Raw genomic sequence first — 17,052 nt, 5'->3', positions numbered from 1 at the left:
TTATAAGACTTTCTTGTTGCTTATGTGTGGATTAGCGGATCAAATAGAAATTATTTTCAAGATTTTAGAAAAAAATCACAGCTGTGTTTAACATTTAGATTTATGTTATGTCTACACTGACTTGTTTTGCTTCACTGGTTTTGAGAAACCTCTCAATGTTTTTTAAATTGAATTTTTTCACATTCCAATTTAAATTTTATGGTGGCTTATTGTTAAGATTTATTTTCTCTTACTATGTCTGCAAAATGTTGGTTTATTTTACAAATTTTTGGGGATAAATTTGATTTTTAGTATGGGTGTTTGTGTTCACATGCTTCGAATGACTCGTATTTGGGGCAAACGAGTCGTTTTGCCCTTATAAATTGTAAAGAAAAAACGAGTCGTTTTCAAAGCATTATAAAGGGAAGACGAGTCGTTTGCTCAAAACAGTCGAGACGAGTCGTTTGCTTTGGTCTAAACATAGTATTACTGCAAAATCAAAACAAATATAAAAAATTTTACATGACGTCACCTGTGCATCCTGTATGTTAGTCCTATCAGGTGCATGTCAGATGTTCAGTTGAGAGTCAGATGTTCTGCAGTGCAAAGTTGCAATGTATTGTTATCGATATCATACAATAAATAATAATATCCGATAAACAGTGATTTGTTCTCTTAAGTACTAAAAACAAAAAAACAACATTAAAAAACAGCATTAATCTATCTAATGCAAGTCAGATGTACTGGATAGAGTTCCATGCAAACATTTACTGATTTGCTATCGATATCTTGCGATAAAAGGTAATAATTACAGTTTTATGGCCCTTTTAGACGGCATACAATGACCGGGCTCATCATGTATACGTGTTGATTACAGGTTTTGCCAAAAACGGTCCATCGATTTTTTATTTTCTTTGATTTTATATAGTTTTAGCCATGAATTTTTATTTGAGTTTTAGCCATGAATGATGGTTATGGGTAGATGTGAGTAAAGCATGTTGATGTTTTGTTTTTCCCACCACCATAAGATGGGGGTATACAAACCTAGGCATTCCGTTTGTAACGCCACGAAATATTGATCTGCGACCCCATAAAGTATTGGGTTGCCCAAAAAGTAATTGCGGATTTTTTAAAAGAAAGTAAATGCATTTTTAATAAAACTTAGAATGAACTTGAATCAAATATACTTTTTTTACACTTTTTTTCTAAAGCAAGCTAAAAGTAACAGCTGATAACTGACAGAAGAAAGAATGCAATCACAGAGTCATAAGATGTGAAAAAATTTGTCAACGCCGACTATATGAAAAATCCGCAATTACTTTTTGGGTAACCCAATATATATATATTCTGGATCGCCTCGACATGCAGATTCGATCTAGCCATGTCCGTCCGTCTGTCTGTAGAAATCACGATAGAGTTCGAACGCGTTTGAAATTTTGCAGAAATACTTAAAATTGACGTAGGTCGTTGGGGATTGAAAATGGGCCATATCGGTTCATATTTAGATATAGTTCCCATATAAACCGATCTCCCGATTTGACTTCTTGAGCCCCTGGAAGCCGCAATTTTTGTCCGATTTGGCTGAAATTTTGCACATAGTGTTCTGTTATGACTTCAAACAACTGAAACAAATACGGTCCGAATCGGTCTATAACCTGATATAGCTCCCATATAAACGGATCTTGAGCCCCTGGAAGTCGCAATTCTTGACTGATTTAACTGAAATTATGCATGCGATGTTCTGTTACTTCCAACAACTGTGCCAAATACGGCCTAAATAAGTCTATAACCTGATATACCTCTCATGTAAACCGGTCTCTCGATCATCCTTATTCAGTTCCTAGTATTTTTGTATACATTTTTTACAGAATTCATTGCGATGGGTTCTCAAGATTCGGCCCGGCCGAACTTAGCACGCGTTTACTTGTTTTCCTTAAAATCGAATCTTATAAACGGACCAAATTATTAAATGACCACTACTTTGATATATTGTTTTGTTGTGGAAAAAGATAAGATTCACTTATAAAAGCTTTGTTTAATTTTAGTACTTTATAGTGCAGTGCAATGGAATTCGTATGAAAATTTGATTTTTTTATTAAATTCATTTATTACAATTGTACTTCAATACATAATATAATGCCCCAGCACCTCATGGACATTTTTGGGGCCAGTTGGCCAAATAAAAGTTTATAAAACACGAAAATAAAAATAATGTGTATCACATTAGTAGCATTTCGATATTATCCATTAGATCCAATTTTAGATTGGGCTTAAAACTGGAGATTCTAGGAATATTTTTTATACTTTAAGGAAGATGGTAATATTCAGAACAACCGTAATGCTCAATTCGTTGCTTAGTGGTTTCAAGTCTACACATTTTTACGTGAAGATTGGTACTATTTCTGGTGTTGAATCTCGTCCAATTTTGATAAAGTGTTTTTATGTGGTAACCAATGTTATGGTTGGTACTGTATTCGGTTTTCGCGGTGAAACTTTATATAAAAAATGAGCGGAAAATATTGGTGAAAAGTTTTTATTTCGCCATAACTTGTTTTTTCATCTAGGGGAAATTAACATTTCACGACGCCCAAAAAGAGCACAACCACTGTCGCTGCGCAACAAGCCTTTTTCTTACGTAAAATAAACGCGATTGCCAAACTTCTAATTGTAACTAAAGGCTACGTTTATTTAGGGGAAAATTTTCCCTAAATCGTTCTTTCGGTGGTTTGACAAGGTTGCCACATTTGATTTTTTTGCCAAAAAGTTGCCATTTACATATAGAAATTCATATGGTACTAACCAATTTATCAGCTGTTTACGCATAAGTTTACATATAAATGTAAGCGTGTGGACCGCTCTCAAATTCATATATGTTGATGCAATTTCAACCAAAACACATCCCTTCAAAATTAATAAAGCTGTGTTCGGGAACTCGAAAATTTGTGCATATATGAACAAATATTGTTTATTGATAACAATTAAATTTGTTTCATTTTTATTTACTTTTAATGAAGATTCACGGCAGCAGCTAGTGTTCCAGACTTTTGAAAAGTTGTGCTTATTTCAGTAATACCAACGAAAATACTATAAAATCTAATTATTTTTACAAATAAAAGCAGAATTTGTTTCTTTTGAAATAGTTTTGCGCTTCATTATTTATTAATTTCGAATGGGGAGGGTTTTGGTTGATATTGCGACAACATATATGAATTTGAGTACGGTCCACACACTCACATTTGTATGTAAGCATGTACGTAAGCAGCTAATAAATTGGTTGGTGCCATATTATTTTGATGACTTAAATCTGCATCTTTTGCAAGTGTATATCATAGGCAAATCATTGTAATGGCTATGTATAAGGGCATTATAAGCAATAATTTGATTTCCTTATCGAATTTATTCTTAAATTTATAAAGCACTAATGGGCCGAAAACGCACAATCCTAGTTTTTTCAGAGTTCAAAACCAATCCATTTATTCTTGCAAAGTCATGAATTGCATTGGCATCATGTTCAATTTGAGCTTTCAAGGCTCATATCATCAGCTTACATTATTAGTTTTCCATGCAATTTCAGTAGTGTAAACGGGGTTTAGGATTTAGAGAATAACATAGATAGAAAAAAAATCATTTGAAGAAGATAAAGTCTAGTACTGTTTTCCTTCACAGCGAAAATGCTTACATTATTAGACTATTGAGAAATCCGATGGACTCTTTTTTTTATCAGAATACAAACAACATACAACAAAGACATCAGTATGGAAGCAGAGTTGATTCGGCCCATTTCGTAAGCATTTAAATCCATTTGCAACTAAAATTGTGAGAAATTAATTCTGATGCAGCGACACGTCGCTGCTATTGTGCCATTTTTTTGGAATTCGGTCGCATTATCTTTGTCACCATTTTTTATAGTGCGTTTTGACAGTTGTTCGTGTGAAAAGTCGAAGTCAGTACTAGGCTTAAGTTGCAAAACAAAGTTTTTTCTAAAACCACTGTGACATTTACGAATTTACGGCATTTGCCACTCAAGGTAGTTACGTTGAGGATAGATTTTTGTTGTTGTGCAAATGATAATACCTCTTAATTGTACCATGATAAAATGTTCACAATTATTTAGGAAAAGTGTTATCAATACCTATTTATTTGTATTCGAAATGTTTTAAGAAAAAACAAGGGAAAAATACTCTAGAGCAACTGGAATTAATGATTTTTATTTCTCGTCGTAGAATTAAACACCAAAAGTCTGTCGACCGTAACCGGAAAGTATAATTCAATAAAAACTAAATTTTACGTACAGTTTCCGTGTCAGCCGATAAAATTTGAAGTTTGAAGAAATTTCAAAACCAAAAATTTATGTTAAGAAAACTGATATTCTCCTATGCTATGATTTCTCTGTGAAATTTATTGTTAATAATTAAGGATGAATGGGTAGCTCACCGCGAAAAGGTGGCCAGGTTGTGAAAAGTAAATGAAGAAGTGATTAATTGTGATAGGAAGAAATTACAAGAAGGGAGTAGGGGGTAAGCACCAATTAGGCGCTGTCGTATCCGCTAATCCAATTAAGCACTATGTCTTGAAATTGAGGTTTATTCAGGGATTCCACACACTCCGCCACGCACTTTGACCTCACTGTTCTAGAACCCACGGCAGTGAAAACCGCCATATGCATATAATGATTTTGAAACTCTGAGCTACAGTTTGTTTGGTGTTCATGTCATTACGAGAAGCTCAGCTGAGAGCTACCGGTCTACAACAACAGCAACAACAACTGATTTCGAAAACTGTAAATCCCTTCACAGAATTTCTTTTGCATCTATCGTTATGGCACATAGCTCTGCTTGAAGTGTTGTGTGTGTCGTTGAATAGCCTCAATCCAGTCCCTGCCTCCTGAAACCCTCCTCAGTCTGCCCGCCACATCCATAGAGTCCAGAAGGGAACCTTGACCGTATTCTGTCTTCCCGCGTGGCTCAGGGCAGTAACTGTTGAGCTATCTCCTCGTTGTTAAATGCCCTTTCTATATTAAAGAAGGCCCCCATCGCGTTCTGCTTCAGTTGGAGAAACCTTTCAACATCTCGCATCACTGCATGGAGGGCAGGTCAGTCTTCTCTGACCTGCCCTTGAGTTATGCCTGAAGTTTCGTCCGACCCTTCCTCCCCTTCAAGTCTTTTTTGTTAAAAAATGGTTTTGTTTGAAATGTCAAATGCTACGTTTTGTAATAAGCATGATTGCCTCTTTACATTAACGATACATTTTTTCTACATTTACACTACATTTACGAGAGCATAACCAGGCCTTAAGATTGTCAAAATCTGGATATTGTGTATGTTAACAAATGTTAATAATTTTTTTTTCTCTTACAAAATTCAGCATTTTGCACATCCATCATTTATTTTTCTTTTTATTTCACATCTTTCCCAAATGATTGTTGATTTTATTAATGCAATTTGAATTTGAATATGAACAAAGCACATTGCAAGGAAACAACAAAGCACATAAGCAATGACAAGTTAACAAGGTTAATGACGAAAATACAAATAAATTATGTCGGCTGATCGCTTGGCTTAACCTTGTTGAGTGAATCATGTCAATACCGTCAAACTGGCCGGCTGTTCGCGTGAGACCACCTTTATGTATCCACCTTGCTACGTTGCGTACTTGTGCTAACAATTGGCTGTGAATATCTTGAACAGCTGACATTTGTGAAGTGCTAATTTCTTCCCCGCGTAATTTGAAGTAATATTGTACATAAATTGGTTTTGTTTGATAGAATTGAACTTAGTGAGTATTTGTTGCTATCTTCAGTTTTTTTGTGTAATGTTGATTCGTAATTTGTATGTATTTGCAAATATGTTAAAATCTTCTATATATTGAACAAATTTTTGCAGCCGTAGCTAACGAGATTTTCAATGAAAGGTTAGGTTGAGAAGAGGATGAGTTTATTTATCTGCCTGTGTAATACAATATGTTGTGCGCTTTAAATCATAAAAAAAAGTATCCTCGAAAAAGAAAATCTAAAGGTTGGTATACTATTCTGCTTTCATAATAGTATAATAGTCGCGGAAATCTTTAATTGTTCCGTGAGCGGAATTTGACAGTTATGTTTTTGTTTTCATACCAAAAGGCGTTGTTTTTCTGCACTTATCGTTTTGTTATATTTTTCGCAAATAAATAGAATTACAAAAACAAAAAACCAATAAAAAATCAGCCAATGATGTCATGCGTTGCCACTGAAATTTCTTTTTTCATTTTCTTCACTATAAACAGAGTACTACTTTTTTTACCCATTTTCCTCCATCGTTTCGGCGACGTTATTTTTATATGGAGTTTGACAGCATTCCACCTGAAAAGCTGAACAGAATACTCAGGTTAAGTCAGGAATTCCGTGCTACATATCTCCCTATTTGTTTCCCATACCACGCCCCTAAGTTGGTTAAAGTTTGGTATTGTTTCCCCACCTAAGTGCCGGTGTCTGTCAGCCGCGAACGCCGGGCAATGACAGGAAGTACACCTATCCTCTCCATATGCTATCACTTGCCGCACCCATTTTGCATAAATGAGCTCGTAGTCCTATGTGTCCTGTTATGATACCGAAAGCTTTACTGACCTCCTTACTTCCATTCAGTAATGGCCTGGGGCCGAATTACCTCATACGTGATAGTGCGCTTTTGTATCGAATGAAATTTCAACTCGTATTTAATGGATGTTACACCACTTGTATATAAATTTGTATGCCAAAGTTTTTATAAATACAAGTGGCGATCCTCGTCAAGCTCTCATAAGTGAGCAAACTCGTTCCGGTCTACGACCGAATGCCGTGAGAACATGATGGGCATTGATTATTTAAAGGCGCCAATAACTCGCCTTGTCGTATCGGGTATCACAGGCACTCAGTATTTAAGCAAGAGCCGGTGGCACTCGGCCTCTCGCTGAGACTCTCCACCCGATACCGCTAATTGTCCGCGACTGCAGTTGCAGCTACTCCTTAAGGAGCATTCCACCGTGTGCAACCTGTGGACGCGCCCGGTAGCTCCCAGCGAAGATAACGAAGAACACCACGATGATTGGACCTCGAAGTTCCGGCCAGCGTGATGCTCTTAGTTATGCCGTGTAATAAAAATCGGTAAAAAGCACTTACTACAAATGCAAAAAAAGTTCAATTAGTCCCTTTTTTTGTTTGGTACTAGATGCTACCTTTTCGGGGTTTTGGTGACCTAAAAAGCACAAAATATAGTGCTAAATGCAATAAGTTGGCCTCCCTGTTGGGGCCACGTGAAAGATAAAATGTACGTCAAAATCCCAACGTCGATTCAAGACCTTAATATAGAATTCGAAGACATTCCAGTGTACTCTTCATTTGAATTCTAATGCTTATACTCATGTTGCCTGCCTATAAAGTCTTATGCTGTAGGATTAGACACCATAAACCCAAAATTTATCAAAATTATATTAAAGTATATACTGCCATTCGTATCACATATTTTTAATAAAATTTTGACAACGAATCCATATCCAAGAAGATGGAAATATGCTTAAGTCATTCCACTCCCCAAAATTGCAAACGAATATCGACCCATAACAATCTTACCTTTCCTGTCAGAAGCTTGTGAAAGAGTTGCTCATCAGCAGATATATGAGTATTTAAATGAACAAAAATTTCTTTGAAATAGATAGTCTTGTTTTCGAGCAAAGCACAGCTGTATAACTGCACTTATCGATGCCACCGAGGAAGTAAGATCAAGTTTGGATGATGGAATGCCTTCCTGTCTTGTATTGCTAGATCACTCCAAAGAATTTGAGTGTGTTGACCATAGCATATTATGCAGAAAGCTTAAACCTTTTTTCAACTTTTCAAGCACTGCAACCAAGCTAATATCTAACTAACTACGGGATCGCGTCCAGTCTGTCGTTGTAGGAAATCGCGTTTCCACACCATTGCATACAAAGCAGGGAGTTCCTCAAAGCAGGCTTCTGTTTTGTATGTATATAAATGAACTGCCAATCAGGCTGACACATTCAAATATCCAAATCTATGCAGACGATGTACAACTTTATCTGAATTGCTCAAAAACAGAACTAAGTCATGGAATTGAGAAGCTAAAAACCGACTTAAGAAATATCAACATGTGGACTATGGAAAACAAACTGCACATAAATCCAAACAAATCAAAGTTCATTATTTTTTCAAACCGCTGCCAGGAAGTGGTGTGTGAATACCCTTTGCAAATTGGAAATAACGCAATCAAACTGGTATGTAAAGCAAAAAATCTTGGTGTTATTATTAATCAAACACTAATATGGAAGGACCATATCATATCAACGACAGGCAAAATCTTCGAAATGTTAAGAACACTATAAAACACATTTATACACACCACAGAACATCAGATCGCATTTAGCGAAATCACTTCTTGTACCTATACTCCTATATGGCTGTGAGTTGTTTAGCTAATGTGACTCGAGAAGCAGAAATCGGTTGGATATGTCACATAACGCGATAATAAGATATGTCTATGGTCTAAAGAGATATGCAAGTGTTTCATCTTTTACAAAAAAGTAGATTGGTATCGCATTTGAGTTTTTACAAAAACGCTTAATACTTGATAATGATACATAAGTTAGTGTACAACAGAACTCCTGAAAATCTTCACGCCAAACTTAGACACGAAGAATTGCATTAGTACCCAATCTGAGTGGCAATTTTTCTACAATACTATTCGTCTTTGGAACTCTCTGCCTCCTCATATTCAATTTATTGGCAACGCAAATGCTTTTAAGAAAGCTTTATATGATTATTTCTAATAATTTTGTTTACTTGTATTTATGTACAAAATTGTCTATATGTGACAGGAAATTTATTTATTAATTTGGTTACTTTAATCATCTTATCTAATTCTTATCGATCTAGCCATGTCCGTCCGTCTGGCTGTTGAACTCACGCTACAGTCTTTAAAAATAGAGGTATTGAGCTGATTCTTTTTTTTTTTTTTTTGTCCATAAGCAGGTTAAGTTCGAAGATGGGCTATATCGGACTATATCTCGATATAGCCCCCATATAGACCGATCCGCCGATTTAGGGTCTTAGACCCATAAAAGCCACATTTATTATCCGATTTTGCTGAAATTTTGGACAGTGAGTTGTGTTAGGCGCTTCGACATCCCTCTTCAATTTGGAACAAATCGGTCCAGATTTGGATATAGCCGTCATATAAACGGATCCGCCAATTAAGGGTCTTAGGCCCATAAAAACCACAGATCGGTCCAGACTTGGGTTTAGCTGCCATATAGACCGAAATCTCTATTTAAGGTTTTGAGCCCATAAAAGGCTCATTTACTGTCCGATGTCGTTGTATCAGGCTCTTCGACATTTTTCTGCAACTTGGCTCAAATTTGAATATAGCTGCTATATAGACCGATCTCTCGATATATTAGTTGTTAGAGCCATAAAAAGCGCATTTGTTGTCCGAGTTTGCCGGAACTTGGGACAGTGAGTTGTGTTGCGCCCTTCGACATTCTTCTTCAATTTGGCTCAGATCGGTTCAGATTTGCATATAGCTGCCATAAGACTGATCTCTCGATACACAAGTTTTTGGGGCCACAGAAGTTTGGGACAGTGATTTGTGTTAGACTTTTCGACGTTTTTCTGCAACTTGGCCCAAATCGGTCCAGATTTGGATATAGCTGCCATCTAGACCAATATCTGGATTTAAAGTCTTGGCCCCGTAAAATGCGCATTTATAATGCGATTTCACTGAAATTGGACACAGTGACTTATGTTATGCTTTTCGAGATCTGTGTTGTATATGGTTAAGATCGGTTTAGTTTTAGCTACTAGGAAGATCAATATTTTCTTTTAAACAATTGTGCTTATTAGTATTTGACCCAAATCGGACCATATTTGGCCCAAATCGGAACATATTTGGTCCAAATCGGAACATATTTGGATATAGCTGCTATGGGGTGGTTTACGTATATATACGAGTTGGTGGGTATCCAAAGTTCGGCCCGGCCGAATTTCAATATCAACACAAATTTTATTATTAAATCAACTATTGTACCAATCTTATTATAACAACAAAAGTCACATACTATAATTATAAGATTTAAAATCTTCTTGTATGTGAAACTGAAACGAAAACGGCCACTTTGGCCGATTTGGTGAAGGAAATTGCATGGAAAGGATATTGTCCTTTCCACAACGATATCGTTCATTATTAACGGAATACCTTCTTCTTCCGATTGATTATCCCAGAAAATGGTATTTTTCTTTAAATGCCACAATAACACCTCTCGGCTGCAACCTCCTGTGAGTAGGGCTTAGTTTAATTTCGTACACAAAAAAGCAGAAAGACTTTGGCTCATTTGTTTGCTGTTTTCAATCATTGAAATATTTCTCAATTGCACTTTATTTTATAATATTTTATTATGTATGTATATATTTGGGTATGTATTTATCGTATTTTTTTATTCATTTACATGATTTATGTTTTGTGTATATGTACTTCTCGTACGGGCTGTATATGCTATCATCGAAAATACACTATGTTTTCTATGTACATTTTCATCTTGCAATAATTTATGTTGCTCGGTTTTGTTTCTGCTTTATTTTCCATTACAAGATAAGAGAACAGTTTTCTTAAATATGTAATGTGGTGAGCAAAGATAATAAAAAAAAATAAATATTTTCTATATGTGTGAATACATACAAGTATTGTGTACGAATGTAATTATTTATAGTATATGTAGTATAAAAGTGTGTACGCACATGCACATGTGTGTAGTATACACATGTATACGATGTTCCTCAAAAATAATATGTAAAATTTTTATAAAAAATATTGCGCCTCGTTTTGCAGAAAACAAGAAAAAATAATAATTATTACGCGCGGAATGCGTTTTTATTGTATTTTTGATGTTTCATTAAATAAAATAGCGTAAAAACAACGTCTTGCAAGTAAATTTCATCTAAGAAAAAAATAATAGTAAAAAACAAAAAAAAAAAAAAATAAAAAATAATAAATTGCACATTAGGTTTTATAAACAATTCAATTTTCAATTTCATTTTATACAAAGAAACGACGAATATCAAGTGTCAAATTAACTAGGTACGTTACTAGGTATTTTTTTTTCGTTCTTATTGTTTTTCTTTGTGTGTAAGACGGTCTCTGACCACAGATTACAAAAAAAAAAAAAAAACAAAAATCGACGGAAGATTGAAAAAGGCCCCATATGATGGCGGTACTACTCAGTATAAGCTTTGGACCCAACCAAACAAAACATTTTGCTAAAGCAATACACATACAAAAAAATTTAATATAAATTCTTCTAAAATGAAAACAAAAATTGGCTTAAAACAATGACTTCGATTAGGCGGAAACTACTTACAGAGAGCCTTACAACATACCTACACAGTGGCAGGTAGGTAGGTAGGTAGGTAGGTAGTGTTTCTAATTAGTATGGAATGCAATAAATTAAAGCGGGCATTGCATTGCTTGGATGTTTGATACACGAAACAAAAACTCGCTCGCTCGACTCACAACACTTACACAACGTTAACAAAGTTACAAGATATTACAAATTAGTATAAAAAATAAAATATCATCGATGAAACGGGCAACTACAATTTGACTATTAAACAATTTGCTTCGATTCTTGGTGTGATTAAATGTAATAAATTCTTAGGTTTAACTAAATCAACATGCTACGGCTTACTTAGAGTACATTTTTTACATAGGGCTAGACATAACATTAACCTAGGTAATATTTTTTTTTATTAAAGACAGAAGACAAGTTTCATGTGTGTGTGTGTGTGTGGGTGTGGGTGGATAGATAGAAGAGTTGTTGTGTCACGAATATACATACATATGTACTTCTCCCGGCTCGACCTTGGCGAATTAATTTTGGCAACTTCTTGAGACAACTCGAAAAACCAATACAAACAATACAATAATTTATTTTTTTTACATAACAATTCCTATTAACAAAAACAATAAAGCTTTTAAGCCTCATAGGCGTAACTCTTCGAGCCCCGTTAGTCACTCAAGCCAACGTGTTGTTGGGGCTCGGAATAATTCTTATTCGGCTTTTGTACAACTTCCCCCTGTTTTGTACAGTTTTCTGTGTGTGTGTGTGTGTGTGTGTGTTTTCCGGATTTGGCAGTCTCAAGAGTGTTCGTCAGATTTGGCTGTTCTAATAACTTAAAAATAGTTAAGTATGAACCCATTAAAACTATGTACAAAGTAAGCTTAGAGAAAACAATTCTTAGTGGCTCGGAGAAAACGTTCACTTTAATTCGTTAATAATTTCCAAATGGACATACTTTTATCGGTGTGGTGATGGTGGCGGTGGCGGTGGTGGGTGTTATTCAACGGGTCTAAAACGTCGGAATGTAACTAGTAAAGCCATATGCCGCATGGCAAACTTTGGCCAGAGTTGGTCATCGAGATACTCTCCCAACATGTGGTGCATTCATTTTCACCCCCCCCCCCAAAAAAAAAACGAATAACATTATTAAAACATAGCGTTATTCTGTTTCTTTCGACTCTTCACAAAGCCAGAATCAATGATCTCTTGTAGTGAAACGACGAATTTATCGCCAACGACGAAGACTTGGTAGCTGAACTTAACTTCTAGGCGTGGTAATTGGCATGTAGCGAGGCAGTTAAACTATAATTTAACATTCATTTTAGGAGCTTAACCGAAATTCTATTATTAACTTAAGTAGATGCAACAAGAACGTAAAATAAAATTAAATTCTAAAGAACTACCAACATAGGTGCGCACATGCACACATCCATTGGTGTGGAATGTGTGCAGGAATGTTAGAGTTTCTTTGTTGTGAGAGCCAATATGGAAGAAGTAAAAGAGAAGAGGATGTGGGGGCGGGTGGTCTGGAATGTTTCCTTACAAAGTTGCTTAGTGGATTGTTGTATTTTTTGTTGATTCCTAGTTGCTAGGCTTCGAATGCGTCTTTAAGACTTCTTGAGGTTGTGTTTGTTTACAATAGCCTGTAATTTGTGCAATTGACTTAGTAGACCGGCATTGGAATCTTCCAAAGATTTGACACGTTTTTTGTAATCGCTGTTCTCATTAACTAGGATCTCCACTTTGCGTTCCAATTGATCCATGTATTCCTTTTTCTTACGTCTACTCTCCTGGGCGGAAATCTGAAAGAAAGACATTGTACCGTCGTTTAGAGGATACGTTTTATGACAACGTCTCGCTCAGTTGTCTAGCTTACCTTATTTTTAATTTTTCGTCGAATTTTCTTCAACGATTTTTCTTCGGCTTTGGTTAGAGGAAGCTTTTGCGGAATGGGATAACCTTCGGCTAATAAGGTACGTTTTTCTTCTTCGGTTAACAAAAGTGTGCCTGTAGATCCCTTCTGCAAAGCATGAGACATGGGAACATTTGCATTTACCTCTGCCAATGGCGATTTTTGTTTAACTTACCGGCTGTGAGCTAATCAAAGGTGTGTGTATGGGTTGGCGGGTTGTACCTCCAGTTGCGTGTCGTCCCATGCTTACATTGGAACTTGAGCTGGAGGTTGTGGACGATGCAGAGCTGTTGGTGTTGCGTCTTATTGAAGTGACCGTTAGAATTCCACTTGTCGGTTGATTAATTGTTGTTGTGGTTCTAACAGTGCCTGAAGAGGTGGGTGATTGGGGTGAAAGCATGTGCTCCGGCGTGAGATTACCCTCTGAACCATCACTGGACAGTGATGAAGGCGGAGTTAATGGCAGGCCGTAAGTTTTTGTTATTGCGGGGCTAGTTGTGACAAATGTACCGCCAGTGGCAGATGCTCCTTCCGATTTGATGGTAAATTTAGGGATGATGACATTTTGTGCGGAGCTGAGGATTATTTGTTGAGACTTGAGCAGGTTTTGCGAAGACGGTGTAAGTTGTAGGCAACCATCCTAGTAATTTAAAAAAAAAATGTTACGTTTATAGCTTAGCAAGGAAGCAGCTAGAGGCCACAATCTTACCTTGTGTTCAAACACGAGATCTGAGTTTGTGAAGGCTGCCATATTGGCCATTGTTAAACTCAGGGTGCCATTACCATTGTTACTATTGGCCACATCGGCCATTTCTGGACTGCCGGGGCAACTGGAATCGGGTGACATGGGCTCGTTCTTAATGCAGGACTCGTCAATTTCAATGTCTGAGCAAATATCGGGTGATTGGCTGCCATCTCTCGATGATGTGCTGGACGCACAGTCGTTGTCCATCATGGCAGCAGCAAGCTCGTCCTGAGGTAGATATGGTTGATGTTGCTCTAACTGTGAGGCGGGTTGTTTGCTCGTCAATTGTTTAGTATCTGCGCATGTGCCAACACTGCTGAAACTCTGGCACGCCTCCAGACTCCGAAGGTTGAGTGTTATGGGTGTGCTGGCCATTTTACAGATACCACCATACATTGTACTCATGCTGTTGTTCGAGGATAAGGTGGGATTAGATTGACTGCACAAACTTGAACCTGCCGATACCATGGGGTTCAGTGTTGGACCTCCTGTCCCCACATGACTGTTGTGCGAAATTGACGAGCAGGATGTAATTGTCAAACATTTGGGGTCTATGGTTGCATTGCCAAGACCTCGTACGTTGCTGGTAGCGGTTTTCAATGATATGGCAGGATAGCATTCATCTTCCATATCTGTAGGAAATATAGACAAGATAACGGTTAGGCAAGCAAAAGACGTACGGATTATTTATGTTGAAATATATATAAAAAAAAAATGTTTCTACTCAGTTGAAACAACTTCAATGAAAAATAAATAATAATTTTACTTATAAATTACATAGAACAAGATACGAATTAACACACAAAATTTATAGGTAAGTGGTCTATAAAAAAATGTAAAAGGGTGCTAAGGTTGGCCGGGCCGGATCTTATAGACCCCTCACTATGGATCACATTTGGCAAGTTTTTAGCACAATTTGTCCTATCAGGTAGATAGGCAATGAATAGAAATGAATTGCTTTCCGGAGTTGCTCAAGAAGTCAAATTGAGAAATAGATTTTATGGGACCTATGTCAGGCTATGGACTGAGTCTGACTGTACTTGGTGCGAATACTGCCAAATATCAGCTAAATCGGGTAAGAATTGCGCACTCTAGGTGCTCAAGAAGAACATTCGGGAGATCAATTTATATGAGACCTATATCAGTTTGGTTTGGACTGAATCAGGCCATACTTGGTACGAATATTGGTGGTCATAGCAGAAGTCATTGAGCTGAATTGCACCCAAATTGGATAAGAATTTGGCGTTCTAGAAGTTCCAGAGGTTAATTCGGGAGGTCGGTTTATATGGGAGCTGTATGAGTTGTTGTTGTAACCACATTTTCATGCGGAGGTGGCGATCCTCGTCAAGCTCCTGTAGGTGAACAAGGGAACAGTGTGGTCATCGTTTATTTAAAGGCACGAATAACCCGCCTTGTCATATCGGGCATCATAGGCACTCAGTATTTGTACAAGAGCCGGTACTGCCCGGCCTCTCACTGAGACTCTCCGCTCGATACCGCTAATTGTCCACTATCCGCAACCTTTGGACGCGCCCGGTACCGGAATTCGTAATCGCCCTATGTTCAACATGTATTATATTCTATATCTATATGTAGATATATTTAACAAATAAAGTGCACATAATATACCCAGTGAGCAATTTTTGCTCAGTTCGTTACGGATTCGGACAGAATCTCTGCACAAGTTTTCGATTTTGATTCCCAATTTTTTGCGAAATCATAACGAAAGTTGTATGGACGGTTAACACGAATTCTGAAAGTTTTGTCAGGGGAAATTCGGAATCAGCATCAGAGTTGCGTTACGAATTCTCTAAGAATTCGTAAGAAAACTCTAAGGAAATTCTGAGGGAATTTTTGAAATTGCTCAGATATTTGCGATGTTTTGTTAGATTTTCGTGACAATTTCGGGACAAAACTCTAAAGGAACATTCGAAATTGACCAAAGAATGGGACCAGGGAATGGGAACATGTTTGAATTCCAAACAGTTTCGGAAAGTCCACGGGAAAATCTGAACAATTGCTCGTGTTTTGTCAGATTGCTCGTCGAAAATTGTAAGAAACCATCGCACGAAAATGTTCACGATTCAATTCCATTTTTTGGGCGAGATGAATCTTAAGTTCTGGGTACGTATTGCAACATAAGGGTTGTCCAATCCCAAAATATAAAAGGCATCCCTCGTACAAGGAGAAGGCAAGTGGCTTGGCAATATAAGTGCTGGAAAACTTGTATTAATTCCTTGGAATCGCATAGTTTTCTTGGATTTAATTCTTAAACAGAATTGAAAACTGTGTTTTTTTAACCTAGATCTGACCATTAAAACATGTTTAATTTTCGGGTTGTTTTTTCCCTCTTACGTTCTTGATGAAATGGATAAATAATGCTTAGTCGCCGTACAATGTGCTAAATTAAGAATAGATATAAGCGCAACAACAAAATAAACCGTTTGCTTAAGTCAAGAATTGGGCATTTCTGCTTCTCTTTCAGTTTTGTATTGAGGTGGCGTTGTTTTTTGCTAAAACTACGTACAAAATCATTTCCATTTCAATCGGCAACACAATCTGTGTCAGAGACTGTTGCTGCTTTTTCAATTCAGATAAAAAAAAAACAAAAATGTAAGTATTTAAGACAAAATGTAATTAAGGAAAAAATCAGGTAGCTTTTATTCTGACTTCGCCGCATCCGTATCCAGAAGCTGATGTCAATGTGGATACATACATTTGCTATTTTGTAGAAAGAAAAGAAGAGGCGCATACACTTGTACGTATTTGCATTGTACGCGTATGTGGGGAGGTACATATGGGATTCAGAAATATTGTTGCCATTGGCGTTGTTGTCAGTCAGCAGCTTTTTTGTCTTTTTATTTTAACTCAAACACGCGTCATTCTAGTGCTGCACACTTGTGCTAATATTAAATTTATGTCGTATTGACTTAACCGTTAACAGTTGCTGTCTCATCATTGTTTTAAGCAACAATTCCAAATGGATATTTTCAATAAATATTTTTCAACGAAACCCCAAACAATTGTACAATGAAACGCAACAGCAAAGAGTCGACAT

At 36.7% G+C, this 17,052-nt stretch overlaps 1 protein-coding gene across 6 annotated transcripts in view; it reads right to left on the bottom strand.

Annotated features, from left to right (window-relative positions):
* Positions 1 to 10,371: 10,371 nt before the first annotated feature.
* LOC106096158 (cyclic AMP response element-binding protein A) overlaps positions 10,372 to 17,052 on the bottom strand; it is a 326,488-nt gene continuing 319,807 nt past the window's right edge. For all 6 annotated transcript variants that reach the window (XM_059361267.1, XM_013263750.2, XM_013263751.2 and 3 more), the window contains 4 exons: positions 13,959 to 14,626; positions 13,425 to 13,889; positions 13,214 to 13,357; positions 10,372 to 13,139 (listed from right to left, as the gene is read on the bottom strand). In XM_059361267.1, the coding sequence (XP_059217250.1) occupies positions 12,945 to 13,139; positions 13,214 to 13,357; positions 13,425 to 13,889; positions 13,959 to 14,626 (1,472 nt within the window). In that variant the 3' untranslated portion in view covers positions 10,372 to 12,944. The remainder of the gene's footprint in view (positions 13,140 to 13,213; positions 13,358 to 13,424; positions 13,890 to 13,958; positions 14,627 to 17,052) is intronic.

The sequence above is a fragment of the Stomoxys calcitrans genome, chromosome 1 (assembly GCF_963082655.1).
Source record: "Stomoxys calcitrans chromosome 1, idStoCalc2.1, whole genome shotgun sequence".
NCBI lineage: Eukaryota > Metazoa > Arthropoda > Insecta > Diptera > Muscidae > Stomoxys > Stomoxys calcitrans.
The sequence above is the reverse complement of the archived record's forward strand: the minus strand, read 5'-3'. Positions and strand labels throughout refer to the sequence as shown.